We start from the raw sequence: 17689 nt of genomic DNA, 5'->3' as shown, positions 1-17689 counted from the left end.
CAGGGGGAGCGCTCTCCAGCACACCCCCTAAGGTCTCCAAAAAGGATGGGTACACTGAACTGCTGTTTGGTGCATATGCACAGACAACAGTCAGAACCCGTCCCCCCACCTGAAGGCGGAGGGAAGCAACCCTTTCGTCTACTGGGGTGAATCCCAATGTACAGGCGGCGAGTCGGGGGGCAATAAGTATGCCGACACCTGCTCTACGCCTCTCACCGTGGGCAACTCCAGAGTGGAAGAGAGTCCAACCCCTCTCGAGAGGGCTGGTACCGGAACCCAGGCTGTGTGTGGAGGCAAGCTCAACTATGTCTAGTCGGAACTTTTCAACCTCGTGCACCAGCTCAGGCTCCTTCCCTGTAAGAGAGGTGACATTCCACGTCCCCAGAGCTAGCTTTATTACTTTAGTGTCCCTGAAATTAAAAATTACCTGGCACAATGCTAAGGTGTCATAATATATTGCAATTCAGACCTCTTATCCTTCGTGTCCACAGGATGCCCGTCTTTTTCCCAGCTAATAACAGGTTCTGGGAGACCATGGATTTGGCACTGGAATCTGGCCACACCAGATTCCTCAGCATGCACTGCCTCTGGTTGGACATGGAAGTCGGCCATGGCTATGAGAAAAGAACGGAGGGCATATTTACAGGTTATACTGTATAGTCTCACATTTATTAAAAGAGAAGTGGGAGCGGGGGATCAAGTCAGATCACTTTCTCAAACAACAGGAAAACAAACAAAAGAAAAAGCAGCTCAATAAGATTATGGTACTTGTCCTACCCTCCATACCAAATTTTCACTGCCGCAATAAGCATGTTTGTTTTGTTTTGTGTTTATGTATTCATAGTGAACTATAAACTCACTTCTTATTCTTATTATTGTGTGTTTGTGTTTGTGTGCGTCCGTGCGTGTGTGTGTGTGTGTGTGTGTGTGTGTGTGTGTGTGTGTGTGTGTGTGTGTGTGTGTGTGTGTGTGTGTGTGTGTGTGTGTGTGTGTGTGTGTGTGTGTGTGTGTGTGTGTGTGTGTAAATATATTAGAATTTAAGGAATTGATTAAGATCATTTGGAAGCATTTTGAGTCACAAAACTAATTAACTTTGGACATTACGGTGCCTCCGGAGATGTTTTCATGTTTTTGTTTGTTTTCCAATTAAGTTTGTGTTTTATATGCACATTGCGAAGCTTGACCATGTCTGTTGGTTTTATTGTGATTAATATTAGCTATTTAATATTCAACAGATTTATTTCTGTGGAAAATATTAATGAACAAGAACCTAATGTTAAGGATAAAATAATTGGAGCAAAAACATATTTTTTCTGATAACTGTCACGGTTTGCACGGTGGTGATGACGGGTGCGGATCCCAAAAAGCAGGCAAGAGGGAGCAGGAGGTTGTATTTGAGAAATTGTATTCAAATAAAGTCAGCAGGAACAAAATGTAAAACATCAAAATCATCTGAATGGAAAAAATACAAAGTATCAAAAGAAAACCAAGATTAAAAGTCCGCCAAGATTAAACAAACACATGCACTGCACACAATGCATACGATTGCATCCAACAGCATACAATGTGTTCAGCAGCATTCAAAGACATATAACAATTACCCGACACCGAATGGTCGTGCCAGGTGTCCTTTTGAGTGTGACTGATTGGAAACGACCGGCACCTGTGCAGGTGCAGGCGGGGCCGACAGCGCCACCAGTTGGTCACCAACCAGATCATGACAGTACCCCCCCTTCAAGGGACTGCTTCCAGAAGTCCCAACAGTCTCCCAAAAGGTCCAACTCGCCTGGAAACGATGATGGAGACGGCAATCGTTGCCTCTCCAGCATATGATGGGCGGCGGCCTGATGGGAACGGCACTCGGCCTGGGGTGGACGAAGACGCGGCTCGGATCGTCGTGGGCGTGAGTGCGATCCCTCTCGCACGTTCACGCGACGACGCATGGGGCGGCGTGGACGTTGCACTGACAGGCGCAGAGTGGCACCCTGGACGGCTGTATGGGAACGGGTCTCGACCGGACGTTGGCGTGGACGTTACGGCTCGTCGAGTGACGCAATTCAAACTCGACGAGGCGTGGGCTGACGTGGACGCGAACCGCCCGGCACCGGGGAAATGAGACCAGTCCTTAGCCGCTTCAGGATCCAGCGATGAGTGGGGTCTCGGACTTATGTGGAACGCTGACGTTGCACGGCTCGTCGTGGATGTGACTCAATTCAAACATGCACGACGACAGCGTGGCTGGACGTGGGCGTGCACTGCCAGACACCCAGTGTCACCCTGGACGGCCACCTGGAAGGAGGTCTCGGCCGGACGTTGACGTGGACGTTACGGCTCGTCGAGTTACATAATTCAAACTCGACGAGGCATGGGCTAACGTGGACGTAGCGTTGCCAGGCACAGGGTGGAAATGAGACGGGTCCGTTTTACCTGCGGGATCCGATGGTTGGTCGGGTAATTCTGTCACGGTTTGCACGGTGGTGATGACGGGTGCGGATCCCAAAAAGCAGGCAAGAGGGAGCAGGAGGTTGTACAGTAAAGTCTCGTTATATCGATATCGGTTATATTGATAGTACCGCTTATTACGATATTATTTTCATTTCCCTTGCACATTTCTAGTCTTTTTATGTATAATTAGTACCGTTTAGTACGCTACCCGGTTATTACGATAATCCGGTTATTACGGTGCTCCTTTTCATCCCCCGCCGGCCATTTTTGTTGTTTATATCGATATATCCGTCGCGCCATTGGTCAACTTGGTCACGTATCTTGTTACGTGGGCCGCCATCGGTCGCGCCATTGGTCGACTTGGTCACATGAGCCGCCATCGGTCGCGCTATTGGTCGGTCGACTTGGCCGTGTGACTTTGTCACGTGACACGCCATCGGTCGCGCCATTGGTCAACTTGGTCACGTGTCTTGGTTACGTGTCACGCCATCAGTCGCGCCATTGGTCAACTTGGTCAGGTGACTTGGTTACGTGCCCAGCACCCGTGTAGCAGAGCCATTTTCATTTTCAGACGCTAGCTCGTGTGTAGCAGACGAGATTGAAGTGTTTGTGTTAAAAGGTAAAAATGGGAAGCAGAAGAAGATTGATGACTTTTTTAAATTGTATACATAATACAGTAAGATGTAAGCGTTGCAGTTTCCCTGTTGTGTTATGTACATGCCCACTGTACTGTATATGAATGCAATCGTTTTTTGCAATAATGTTTCTTGTTTTGTCTGCTGAAGCGCGATGATTTAGAAAATTATTAACATTCCATACTGTGTATTAAAGGACAGCCGATGTCACTTTTTATTCAAATGCAAATAAAAATGACTTCACGCCAAGACGTCTTGCATTGCTTGTGAATCCAAACAATGGCTTCAGATTCGGATAATATGCTTTCTTGTTACACATCCAGTTATGAATATGTTTCAAATACACTGTAGTTCTGAAGATTAAAGCATACATGTTTACAATCATTAAAGAATTATATATGCCATTTTGAGGCAACATTGGGGGAACATCTCACCCAAAAAAAAGGGAGCTAATGGCCAGCTCCGTTTCTTATATGGCGCTTGGCTGCCCTCTTTTGGCGGCTTTTGTTTAATGCAGTTCGGCGCAGGATCGGATATATCGATAGTCCCGGTTATATCGATATTTTTTCGGACTCCCTTGAGTATCGATATAACGAGACTTTACTGTATTTGAGAAATTGTATTAAAATAAAGTCAGCAGGAACAAAATGTAAAACATCCAAATCATCTGAATGGAAAAAATACAAAGTATCAAAAGAAAATCAAGATTAAAAGTCCGCCAAGATTAAACAAACACATGCACTGCACACAATGCATACGATTGCATCCAACAGCATACAATGTGTTCAACAGCATTCAAAGACATATAACAATTACCCGACACCGAATGGTCGTGCCAGGTGTCCTTTTGAGTGTGACTGATTGGAAACGACCGGCACCTGTGCAGGTGCAGGCGGGGCCGACAGCGCCACCAGTTGGTCACCAACCAGATCATGACAAGAACATTCAGGAGCATTTAGGAGTTAAACAAAACCCCAATTATTCTTTATCACTGCATCAAAGCAATTTGACCTTTATAAAGTGTAAAAACTGACATGTACAACCACAAGGTGAAGCAGTTCCAGACTCGACCCTCAAGCGGAGGTCGGCAAACCGCGGCTCTGTTGTCACACGTGGCTCTTTAGCACTGCCCTCGTGGCTCCCTGGAGCTTTTCCATTTTTTTTTAATTTAAATTGAATTGCATGTTTTATTTTGTTATGCTTTCTATAAGAGGAAAAGCATGACGCAATTATACTAAACATTTTTCAATGCTGTAAAAATATGTAGAATAAATATTTCAACATTTCGGTCTACAAAGATGTGCGTCAAAGCGTTTATATTTGTGTCCAACTTTGTCATGTTGATCCTAGGCTAATATGGTTGATATACAAATATGAGAATCTGAATCAGAAAGCCTTTAATACCACATCTGTTGCTTTTATTATCAGGATTTTACAAGGCTTTTTGCATCTAAAGACATATTTATTTATTTGGTCCAATATACCTCTTTCAAAATGTTGGGTCGCCGACCCCCAAAAAGGCATAGCATGACAATAGTATTTAAAAGCTTCAGTGAGATACGTGGACACACGTTACAATTATTACACAGTCACTATCATTGCAGCGCCGAACAGTCTGAACAGTCCCTGAAAGGGATCTCTGATTACATTTGTGAAAGACATGAATTTCCCGACATATGTTACCAAAAATTCATGACTTTAACAACAGACACACACGCCCGTCAAAAGCCACGTGCACTGAGCTTACTTACTGCACCCCATTTTTATTCTTGTCAGAAGTATGGCAGATTCAGATGCAAACTCAATTAGAAAGAGGTCCTCTTCATCCACAATGTACTCTCGTCCAACAAAAGTGTATTCCTTTAATGGCAACTTTAATTAACTTGGACGAGGGTGTACTTAGCTGAATATGGTTAACATTCAATAAAGGGACATACCCTATTGTTTCTAAACCGACAGTTCTTCCAACCTTACCTCAGATAGATTCATTACTCAGAGGATGGTGAATTGGAATGCAGTACACAGAGACAGAAAGCTTTCTTGACGACAACATACTTTGATATATCTTTGCACATATGAATGTTGTCATTGTTTATTTTGGGAGTCTTTGATAATTCATCATATGCTGGTTATTGCTCTCAAGCTAAGACTTCCAAAGCACGTTTTTTTTTAAATTAGATTGTAATTAAATTAAATCTTGTCAATACTTTCTATATTTTTTTCAATGTTAGTGGTTTCACTCATGGCATGTTGCACACAGAGGAGCCCCTGTAGAAGATGACAGAACACACTGAAGAGACCATGGACTCATTTGTAATGACGTGTTTTGTTTGTTTTTTGACAGCATTAATGCTGTGTTGCACCCCGCATTCCTCTACGTGGAGACCGATCAGACTCAGCATGAGCAATCGCGCAGGCGAGTGCAATTCTGTGTAATTAAATGTATTATTATTATTATTATTATTATTATTATTAGAAGAATTATTAAGAAGAAGAAGAAGAAGAAGAAGAAGAAGAAGAAGAAGAAGAAGAAGAAGAAGAAGAAGAAGAAGAAGAAGAAATGTATTATTATTATTCAGAAGAAATGTTTTAGACTGCAACAGGGTCATAGCCAGTGGTAAAGGCCTGCAAAGCCTTCTCTGTGCCGATGACCATTTTGTGTTTGGGAGCCTTTTTCTGAGTGAGTTGCTTGTTCTGTAGCCACAAAGGGACATAAGTCTTCTTGTGCCGGTCCCAAGCCCGGATAAATACAGGGGGTTGTGTCAGGAAGGGCATCCGACGTAAAAGCTTGGCCAAAACAAACGCGAATCAAACCTCTTAAGATGGAGGACACTGATTCGCTGTGGCGACCCCGAAAGGAAAAGAAGATTATTATTATTATTATTATTATTATTATTATTATTATTATTATTATTATCTGAGTCTGAGAGAGAGTGATCTACACCACCTCTATGGGGTTGATCATAGCCATCTTTCATCACGGCCAATCAAAATACATGTAGCTTCAAAACACTTCGCACCAGTTGTGCGACCGTTTTTTGACCTAGGTAAAGAGGACAGGTCCAAACCATCATGTTCTTTGAAGTCCCAACATTTGTGTACTCCAAAAGCTTTGCTGAAAGAATAGTGATAAACCATAAAAACAATATTACCGTACAACTACCACGATAACTACACCTACTGCTGCTACAACGACTACGACAATGAACAATAATATTAATCCATCACACTTCCAAAGTATGATTGTGGTAATTAATTCATGAAATCCATGAATATATATATATATATATATATATATATATATATATATATATATATATATATATATATGGATTTCATGAATTAATTACCACAATCATTCAGATTACAATGATGCCGGCAGATTCCGAAATTGGACGTATCTGCAGCGCTTGACGTCCGTAATCTCCAACTCCTATAGGACCTAAATTGGGTTCCACAAGCAGTCTATTATGACCTGACACTTGTGTTTAACTTGACTTTCTGCCACCAAATTTTCACTCTGCCAGGCACATCGCCAAGTACACTCCTTCTGTTGCGGCTGCACACTGAGTTTGGCAGAGACCCGTTTACCAAATCAACAAAAAGCAGCGGGCCTGGTAATCACATACAATTAGCCATTTGCCTCCCATCATAGATATGTTGTCGTTGAAAATAGAGCTCTGTGTGTTTCAGCCTGCCTTTGAATGAATGTCTAAGGATCCCCCCGGAAGAGCTGAGCGAAGTGACCAAGGGAAGGGAAGCACAGGCTTCTCTTACTACTGCCCAAATCTTGATCAGTGGAAGAAAACAATGAGATGGATTGAATGCTGGCTTCTTAGGAAATTAGTTAGTTTTTGATTGATCTTTCATGCCGTTTCACGATTGTACAGTTCAAACACATGTATATAAATCAAACTGAAGCACTTTGTTAATAGTTTTACAAATATATTGAGGGTGTCAGAGAATTAGGTACTTCACGTAAAGTGGCACTAAGTGCGACTTTCCATTTTTGATTTGGTTCGATCACTCTTCCATGAAACACAGGGGTCAACGAGCTACTTCTTGTGTTATGATTAATGTGAGAGAGTACTGGTTTGACACACAATACTGACACACTCACATTCTCTTCAACTTGCAATGCAGGGGGAGTAATGCTGACAGTTGTTTATTTTGTTGCTTGTTCCATTACATAAAAGGGAACAGAGAATCTCATCAAGTTGTTTCACTGACCTAGTTGGGACAGAGTCATAGGGATGTTTTTAAGTTGCTGATGTATTCTGAAATGTCCAGTAAAAAACGGCTAAGGTACAAAAAATAATAATAAGGAAAAAAAAAGAAGTTAAATTCGGCCCTCAAGGACAGATGCCCTGCTTGTTTTCCATTTCTCCTTGCTGCAACACAACAGATTGAAATGACCAGGATAGTTGTCTTGATTCTTCAGAGATTTCTGCTGACCTGAACTTTGAATCAACCCTTGACGACCGGGTTTGCACATCCCTGAGTAAAACCAAATGGGCACAATAACTTACCAGCGATGAAATGAGCACTGCAAACGCAATGATGTCCTCGATACAGTCTGTGTTGAGGAGCTTGCAGCCAAATGCTGCTGCAATGTGTTTGAAATGGCCCATTGCCTCTAGGAATTCAGAAATATTTTTAGCCCATCCCAATTCATATGCCTGTACATACAGGTACATACGTACAGCTAGGCGGACGGACGGACGGACGACAGACGGACAGACAGACAGACAGACAGACAGACAGACAGACAGACAGACAGACAGACAGACAGACAGATAGATAGATAGATAGATAGATAGATAGATAGATAGATAGATAGATAGATAGATAGATAGATAGATAGATAGATAGATAGATAGATAGATAGATAGATAGATAGATAGACATTTTGCAATTTTGCTTTGTTAATGTTGAAAAATCAATGCGAACCATAGACATGCAGTCATGTTTATCACTCCTAAATGTGAACGTAAAATGTGAAAGTGAATGTGAGCAAAAGCCAATATCGTGTGTAATGTAGTGTATTGTTGTAGAGAGCAAGTGCAGTGCAGCATTGGTTTAAAGCCCCAAAGGCATTATTGTTGCTGATGATCTTGCGGAGGTCAGGTGGAGGCCTCCTCCTGTAAATTGTTCTGAACACAATTCAGGCAAATGAGAAGCTCAGGGTGACAACATTTTTCACCAACTTAAAGACACCCAAAAAACATGCACTTATGAACCGCAGAGTCTTTTGTTCATGTGAAACATATTATACGACGACAAGTGCTTATGTGGACCAAATCATCGAGCTGATCTTGCTGACATTACTGGACCTCAGCCCATCATGCATAAAACATCAGCCCCACCCCTGCATCCACTGACACACACGTTGCAAGCCGAATAGAATAATCACAAAAAGGTGACCTGCAAATGGAGTGAAGAATCTGCAACTGCAGTGGTGTGGTAGAGCGTGCGCGCACATGCACACCCACACCCACACCCACACACACGCACACGCACACACGCACATGTACACACACGCACACACAAACACACGCACGCACACACATACCATATCATTCATTTACAATGCATCACACTGAGGGGTGTTAACAATATTTGATGTTTTTCTGTAGTTATGAGTAAAAGATATTGTCAATGGCTCTCATTATAATGCAATGTTGGTCTACACTGCTGGTTACATTCAACTTCTCTGACAGAGCGAGTCAGAAAAAATACTGTATTGTTGCATATTTTTAAAGGCAGAATATTAATCATATTGATGTTCAAAATACAACCAAAGACAACAAATCTGTCATTATAACACTAGCCCACAATAGGTTTACTCAGTGTTCCATCCAAATCCATCATTGAGAACAGCGGTTAGCAATAGAATAGCTATAATACATTTATATACATTTACATACATACATTTTATATACATTTCAGCTAAGTATGAAATAAGATGCACCCCTCAGCCAAACAAATAACAACAACACTAAATTGGTAGTAATGATAAAGAAGAGAAAAGTATACAGAAACCCTTTCATGCAGCCTGTAACCATATTTCATGATACTGTGGTAACACTGTTCATGATAGTGTTAAAGAGTGAATATACAGCAGGTTTGCAAGTGTAGGCTTACTACTTCTTCTTTTCCTTTCGGCTTTTCCCTTCAGGGGGTCGCCACAGCAAATCAGTGTCCTCCATCTTGTGAGGTTTGATTCACACGTTTGTTTTGGCCAAGCTTTTATGTCGGATGCCCTTCCTCCCACAATTCCACCAAATTTCATTTTACTAGTAACCTATCAAGTGACCAAAAAGCTTGCCTTGACCTGAGTCAAGAGTGTCATTCTGTCCACAGATGCAACTGATATTCCTGCATTTTTTCTAAATAAAACATATTTTAGAATCCAAAATATAAAATGGAAGTAATGTACGTTATTTATTCTTTCTGTGCAGCTTAGTACCATATGACCCACGGCGGGTACCGGTCCGCTGCATGGGGTTTCAGAACCTCTGGAATAGTGGATTGAATGATTGACTTCTTATGAAAGAGTCAGATTTATGTCTCAATCAAATGCCGATGATATGTTGGCAAATTGTTTTATCTGTGGCTCCAAGAGAAGATGTGCCTCACATACTGTAGACCCAATTACACAATCTGAAAAGGTAGAATCGGTCAACTTTAAAGTTCTCTATGATTCAAAATTTGACACAATAGCTTGAACCTTTGCAACATTACTCAGCATACCACACAAGAAAGCAACATTGTCACATCAAATTATCCATTTTGGTGATGTATTTTCTTTTTTTTTTCTCCAGAGGTTGAATATCTCATTGGTGCTCGGTTCAGACAGTGACATAAGATTAGCTCAGCGCGTGTTGTGATCATTGAGGGACTTGGGTGGTGGGTCTTATTTCTGACATTTATTTCCACCAACAAAAAAGAACAGCTAAGAAAAGAAAAATGAAAGAAAAAATAGAGGATGCAATAGATAAGAAGACATGGAAAGGAGTAAATCTAACCACATCTTAATCAATCCAAGACAGTTCTTTAATTGTTTTTGTGCATTGTGTGACAAGTGCAATTTTTAAAATATATACTGTATGTTTGAGAAAGAGATCATTTTGAATCAGTTAAAAAAAACGGAACACACGTAGATGCTTCAGACTCAATGTTGACATCTGATACGATACAGCCACTAATGCTAACCTGAGAATCCAACATAAATCGTATGACAATTATTTAACGTGATAATGGAATCACCCTACTTAATGTCGCCAAATGGCAGAACCACCACTATCTACATCACTTCAACCGTTTGACACACCCCACAAGTCCGCTCAAGCTTGTGTTTCAGGAGCAAGGATGACTGATCCACATCCCTGCCCCCTACCTTTGGTGGGACAGTCAAATAGAGATGAAGCCAATAAATAATGGAGATGTTCTTCTGATGCAGGACACTCACTCTTCAATTGCTTTTAAATTGATGTTCCTGAAATCACAGGATCTGTTTAGAATGGCATTTTAATGCAGATGTGATATTTTATCGACACTGTGCCCCCTGAGCACCTCCGGCCCCACCCACCTTCTCATGCAGTATTTGAACAGGGCTGATCAATCTTCTGATTCCTGATGCGTGATGTTCATCACCTTTGAGTGGAAATAATTGCACATAATTGCCATATTTGTGTTCCACACCCATTTGCAGATTTAGTGTTTGGCCTATACCACCTAAAAATATCCCGCAGATACTGCACTTGTATTGCAAAAAGAGTATAAGCTGCCACCTTGAATCAAATAGCAGTTTGATTGTCTTGCTAACAATGGAGCTAAAGAGCATTTCTTGTAAATATATCCATTAATTATTAAGTCAAGGACTCACAAAAGTGAGATATCAATCTTCACTTCGTCTATTGCCACTCAATAGAAGCCCAGCTATCGGTGTGTCATCGCTTTATGTAGCCTTACCATAAGTATGTGTCAAATGTCACGGCAATATAGAATGTGACAGCGACATAAATATATCACATCTGTGCTTCAGCTCCACATCATAGATATGTGGACAGTGTTGAGAACAGTTCCCCAAGTCCAGCGAGAATGAGTCAATGCAACCACACGAACCATGTTTGCCACAACAAACGGCATGAGAAGGCAAATGTCAGTTGAATGTCACATACACATCCTGACATCGTGAATTAGCAATCTGACCGCTTTCCTGCCTTTGCTTCACTTGCCTCAGGGTGACCCTACATTAGGATCCCTTCACTGACTGCTGAACAGGACAGATTTTCATACTTGACTGAATTTTCCTCTCAACTGACAAATATGACGGTAATGTAATTGCCTTTTCTGGACGAGTCACTGGCTTGTTTGCATTTGGCTTCTCAGGGATGTGAGCATCCTCATTCTGTGGTCTGGATCAATACAGTGGAGCTTGTGTTGTACGGTGACGCTTGTGTTAAATATAGTACGATTGATGGATGCTATTAAGGCTCTCTGCAGGAGGTGACAGGGGTGGAAGCAGAGTTATCAGTCAAAAAATGCTTTACCCTTTTCCGCCTTTATTTCACTAAACAAGTCAATGAAATGCTAGCACTTATTCTGCTGAGAATGACGCTTGTCCTGCCCTTTTCCGTGCTAATTTATGTGTTAAGAGTTGAAGAAAATGTTTTCTGAGGTTTGGGTTTAAACTATAGCTCAGGTTTTACTGAGGAGTTTGCATGCTCTGCCCGTGCTTGAGCAAGGTTTTTCTGGGATCCCTCCCGCAGTCCAATAATATGGATGGTAGCTTAATTGACTACATTCACCTTGGTGTGAATGCTTGTTTGTCTACATATCTAAAAACTGGGTTAGTCTACAGCTCACCCGAGACCCTTCTCAGAATAGGACCTTCGCTACAGAAAGTGAATGGATGGATAAAGTTGGTGTTTTCCCCAGAAACTAACCAATGTGTATGGCTAAGGGAAAAACTACATTGCCACTGTGAGGTAAAATCTTTCGATGTCCGGATTGGCCAATTTCTATACTGTTGATCAGGATGATAGTTTTTCAATGTATTTAAACTGTTGGTTTGATAATGATGCACTGTTAATGACTCAACACAGATGTTGTTTTCTTGGTTTCATGAAAAATGAGACATGGGGATTCTACCTGACACTTGAGATAAAGTGATACGATCCATGTGTTGTTGAATAAGAAATGCTAATACTGCATGTGTAAGCACACTATTAGTTTTCATGATCAATGTAGCCATATTACAAAATCAAAGAATGCGTGATTCCTACCTCTCCGAGACTGCAAACAAAGCCTATGTGTTCCTTTGCTGGAACCAGGGCCAATGTATTGCCAAATTCATACACTCTGACTTGATAACTACCATAGCAGATTGTCACTTCAAGGATTTACCTTGAGGAATGTACATGCAAATTACAACCAGTTGGTGCAACATAACTGCAAATAACGGCAGGATATCTTGTTTTTGGGGGTCTTTGTGTCAAAGACAGCCAGTTCTTATCATTGAAGCTTGTTCTGGCCTCTCTTTAAGCAAAGACACCATTTGATGTCTCATTTTGAAATGCATAGGTGTGCAGGCACTCTGTATCCAATTAATTATAGAACACCTGTTAGAAAAGCCCAAACTATCTTCTGCTGACAGCAGATGAGCGTGGTCGCATTCACTTCCCCACATCCCGCCCGACAGACAGTAAAATCATTTGCTGTCGACAATTGCTTTTTTTTGATGATCTACTGTCATGTTGCTCCACTATGTGTGGCCTAGCTCTGAGCGATGTGATAATCCTTGAGCGTGTTTGTAAACCGCTATACATTTTATTCACCTTTTCAATGCCTCATTTAACACACAGCTGAATGGTTTCTGCAAACTACAGTAGATGGAGGTTTGCCTGGAGAACATCACACACATGCTGGTAATGATAGTGCAGCAGATTTTTGTATTTCAACAGCAAGGGAACATGCTTCAGTAGGGTTGTGTCACTTACAAAAGACATTTCAATTGAGCTGTCGCAGATGTGTGCCGAACGAGAAACTCCACCATTTGCGGGGCAGCAACTGTGGCAGAGCCCAGAGCCACTGTTGAGGCTTGTGGGATTTGTGGTGTGTCTGGGTCTGTCAAAAAAGGCTGAAACCAAGCTCTGATAGAAAAATGATTGAACACATCAAATGAGCTGATTGTGTGGGCCCATATGAGCGTCAAACATTTCCAAATATATCTCTGGGCCCTCTGGTTTCCTCCCACATTGCAAAAACATGCATGGCAGGCTGGTTGAACACTCTAAATCAGGGGTCCCCAACCTTTTTTGGGGCAGGGACCGGTTAAATGTCAGACAATATTTACACGGACCGGCGGATGAATACAACAAAATAAAATGATACGACAGGAATGGAAACTGTTGTTTTTCTTTCTTTTAAATATAATACTAAACGTGAATCCATGGTGTATTTTTATACAGCTTTATTAGCAGAGTCCTGGTAACGTCGCACCAACAACATGTAACATCGTCTTTGCCCCTTAACGCTCGATGGTCACCATGGTAATGTTTAAACGTGCCTTCAAAATAAGATACACCACAAAAACAAGTACAAAGCGCATGAAAAATACAACTCACTACAACTGAATCAGTGGGACCCCTGAGAGCTTGTTTCTCTGCAACGAGACGGTCCCATCTAGGGATAATGGGAGACAATGACACCAGAAGTGTCTTGCTTATGTCCAGTGTACTCCGTAGTTTTGTTTTGTTTGCTGTCACTGCAGAAAACCGCGCTTCACACAAATAAGATGTCGGAAACTGCAACAGGGTTTGCTGTGCTATTGTGGCGATCTCGGGGTATTCTGCGATCATTTTAATAAAAAAAACTGGCAGAGTTGTTGTCTCAAAAATACTTTTAAGTCCGCCATTCTTCCTCACAGGCATGCTGGATTCACCTTGTTTGTGGACAAATGAGGTGCGGATCCATTCCTTGGCAGTTTGTCAATGAAGGCTCGGGCTCAGTCTTTTCCAAAAACCCCGCCAATGTTTGAAACATGTCAAATGCACTGCTATTCACGCGCCGTTCCCACAAATCCAGTTTGGCTTTAAATGCAGCTACTTTATCAGCCAACTCGAAGACAGTGGCCATTTTCACCCAAAGTGACAAATTGAGTTCATTGAACAGGTTGAATATGTCTCACAAGTAAACGAGCTTTGCGACCCATTTCTCTTCACGGAAAAGTGCTGCAACCGGTGACTTTTCATTTTTCAAAATAAAACATAGTTCGGACTCAGATAATAAATAAAACGGAAATTATGTAAATTATTTATTCTTTCTGCGCGGCCCGGTACCAAATGACCCATGGACCGGTACCGGCCCGGGGGTTGGGGACCCCTGCTCTAAATTCTTCCTAGGTGTGAGTGTGAGTGCGGATAGTTGGTTGTTTCTGTGTGCCCTGCCATTGGTTGGCAACCGGTTCAGGGTGTACCCTGCCTACAGCCGGAAGATGGCTGGGATAGTCTACATGCAGGACAGAGACCTCCAGAACCTGACTTTGACACTCCTGGATTATAGTCTATTTGGCATGGTGTATGATATATTTTTGTTAGATTCTCCACAAATTTATTTCTTACTACGGCCACAAATCTTGTGAGAAAATAGATATTCTAAAGTTCAGCACAAAATTGTTATGTGATTTGTTGTTGAATTCAGCATAGTCTTCACTGCAGATGGTTAACACGCTCTACATGTATTGATTGGCTTTTATTTTATAACTGTCCAGTTACAGTCATTGCGTATGACAAATGGTCTCTGCATTTCTGCCACAAGCCTCTTGCAGAGGTGCATTGACCTTTTAAAATGTTTAGTTACTGACATCTGCCATTGTGCAGTCATTTTTTGTTGAAGGGGGGAGGGGAAGTGATGATCAGATGGAGCAAAACAAAAAGGTTTTGCCATTGAAGAAACACTCAAACAGCATAATTATACAGTGTGGATTATATCTGTTACCAGATGAGGCAAGCCAACATTAATTAGCAGCAAAGTAATTGAAGGAAGGAAATGAAAGCTATTATGTTTACACAATGATGGGAAAGGTACTGTTTAGTCACCCCGCTCAACAGCATGCCACGTCTCCATCCCAAGGACAAAGCCTGGGCCGCCTCTGTGCCTCCATAACCCCCCTTCCTCCAACACCATCTCAAGGCCCCTTCAATACACACCGCACCCCATTGTCCATCCGGTCGCTGCTCCTCCCTCCGCAGCACTCCAAGCCCCTGCACCCTGCCCTGCCCCAGTAGCCCCAAATCTCTCCACTGAGCTTCCTGCCTTTACTGCAGCTTGCAAGCCTAATTATAGAGAGAAGCATTAAAGCACAGCAGATGCTGAAAATTAAGGGATTATTTAAATGATTCTCAGTCACAATTTGGGTAAGACCAGGGATGAGCCAAACGTTGTGCGTGTGTGTTGACGGATAAACCTCTGGCATAACAAATATAGATTTTAGTTGGAAAGATCACAGCTGTAGTCATTGTTGGCCTCCCGTTTGTGGGTAGCAGTGTGTGTTTTTAGATTAAAAGAAAAAGCAAAAAAAGTGTTTTTCACAGGGAACAAAGATTTTATTTTATTGTGGAGAACAATAAAGATGGGATCTTTTGCACCGTTAAAGGACTAACACGGTTTAAAACTTCAAAGATTCCCCCATGATTGTTAGGGAATTCAAATGGGCTCAAATGGACACAAAGAGGCACATCTATACAGCTTTCAGAGAACTACAGACAACTCAACTGAGCCACAAATCCTGTCAAATGTCTTGCATACTGTTGAACAACAACATCCTTTTGGTTCAACAAACAAGCAAGCCAGAGCCTTTTTCTGTCTAAGTTGATCATCATTGAGCATTCTATGGGGTTTGTGTGGCATGGCCACTATGGACATACCCCGGGAGCTGTAACAGCAAAAGACTAATGACTTAGTTCCTATCTCCATCGCTGGAAGATGTCCATGCAGAAAATCTACTTGTAGCCAACCGGCATTTGACATAATATTCCATTCCAGGTACCTGCTTGTACATTGGGTTTCAGTGTTCCCTCAATTCCTGACCTGAAAGAGCGTGAAACAAGAGGTTTTGTACATGAAGGTAGCTCAGTGCACACTCTCCTATTACTTAACCTTGGAAGAATTACATATCCTCTTAACTCACCCCCTATTTAGTTTGTCCCACTGACAAATTACCGTTCTCGGATCACAGTGTACCGAAGGCTCTGTATATATCTGGGTATGAGAGAAAGAGGTAGTAGTCCATTCACAAATGATGACTTGTCATATACCAGATCCATTGGTGTCAGACAAACAAGTTTGTCCAATAAACATTGAAAGTTTGGTCTCTGGAATTAATGTTGAATTTTTAAAGTGTAAAAGGTCACAAAAAAACAACTGTCTGCATTTGTCACATGATTGTTCCTGGATAAACATCTTTGACCATAGGATATGTAAGTAATGAATATTGCCTATACCTCAGCTTGTAACTCGTGCCTGCTATAGAATTTAAATCAGATGCATGTATGAGGTCTTAGTTACATAAATTACGCACTGCTTTTTATTCTCCTTGTTCACAGCACATTCTCAGCACAAAAGAAAACTCCTAAGAAGGTTGTTGTGACTGGAGGAACATGAAACATTTGAAAATGTTCAGCAGTTCCTGGGGTAAAATATTGCTTACATTTCAATGGAAATGCCACAACATTCTTCTTGGCAGTGGCAACGCCTCTTGTTTTGTGGAGCTGAAATAAGTATGATTCACAGACGGTCGTGGTTGTGAATAACATCCTGGACACACATTCGGCATCACAATTCAGCTCGGTGTAACGCTCATTACTTCCCCCTCATTAGAAGACAACTGTTGGGTTGTAAGAAAGTTTTGAAGGAGGAAGCATAGATCGCTCTTGAAGAGTCATTCTTTTTGTGTCACTGTTTCTTTGGCATTTTGGGCATACATAAAATAAATTTTATTTCATGAAAGAAACTATGATAAATCCACCGGATAAAACATCTTTCTATGGTGTCCATCCAAAAGTTGTTTGGGATCTGACAGGGGCTTGACTGACGCTGAAAGTTTGACCCCCACATCTGGCACTCTCATGGGATATGCAAACGAGGCAGGGTGGGTCGGACATGTGCGCTCCACTGCGTCTCACAGAATGGTGAAAACAGGCCTCCACAAATGCATGACACAGCCGTGTAAATCTCACTATTTCTGCATCCCAACCCTCTTCATCTGCCACTGTTAATTGTCAAAAGAGGGAGGTCAATTGTTACTCAGCCATGTGGTTCCCTTTGGGAATTGATCTGTATGTCAGCTTAGGGTCCTTCATGGCTCCTAAATTCTCATTTCACATTTTATTTAAAACTGATGTTCTGGACAGATTTATGAAAAACTTTAAAATACAGTAAAGTCTCGTTATATCGATATTCAAGGGAGTCCGGAAAAATATCGATATAACCGGGACTATCGATATATCCGACCCTGTTTGCATGTAATTTTCTCCGTGCGTGCATAGAAATAGCATCGATATAACTGGGACTATCGATATATCCGATATCGATATAACGAGACT

The 17689-nt window shown here is 41.7% G+C and overlaps 1 protein-coding gene across 1 annotated transcript in view; it reads right to left on the bottom strand.

Annotated features, from left to right (window-relative positions):
• igdcc3 (immunoglobulin superfamily, DCC subclass, member 3) overlaps positions 1–17689 on the bottom strand; it is an 83593-nt gene that overhangs the window by 43430 nt on the left and 22474 nt on the right. The window contains exon 3 of the mRNA XM_088991982.1: positions 470–614. Coding sequence (XP_088848108.1) covers positions 470–614 — 145 coding nt within the window. The remainder of the gene's footprint in view (positions 1–469; positions 615–17689) is intronic.

This window comes from Hippocampus bargibanti, linkage group LG03, assembly GCF_051943395.1.
Source record: "Hippocampus bargibanti isolate YZ-2025 linkage group LG03, ASM5194339v1, whole genome shotgun sequence".
Taxonomy (NCBI): domain Eukaryota; kingdom Metazoa; phylum Chordata; class Actinopteri; order Syngnathiformes; family Syngnathidae; genus Hippocampus; species Hippocampus bargibanti.
Note: the sequence above shows the minus strand (reverse complement) of the source record. Positions and strands in the feature narration are given on the sequence as shown.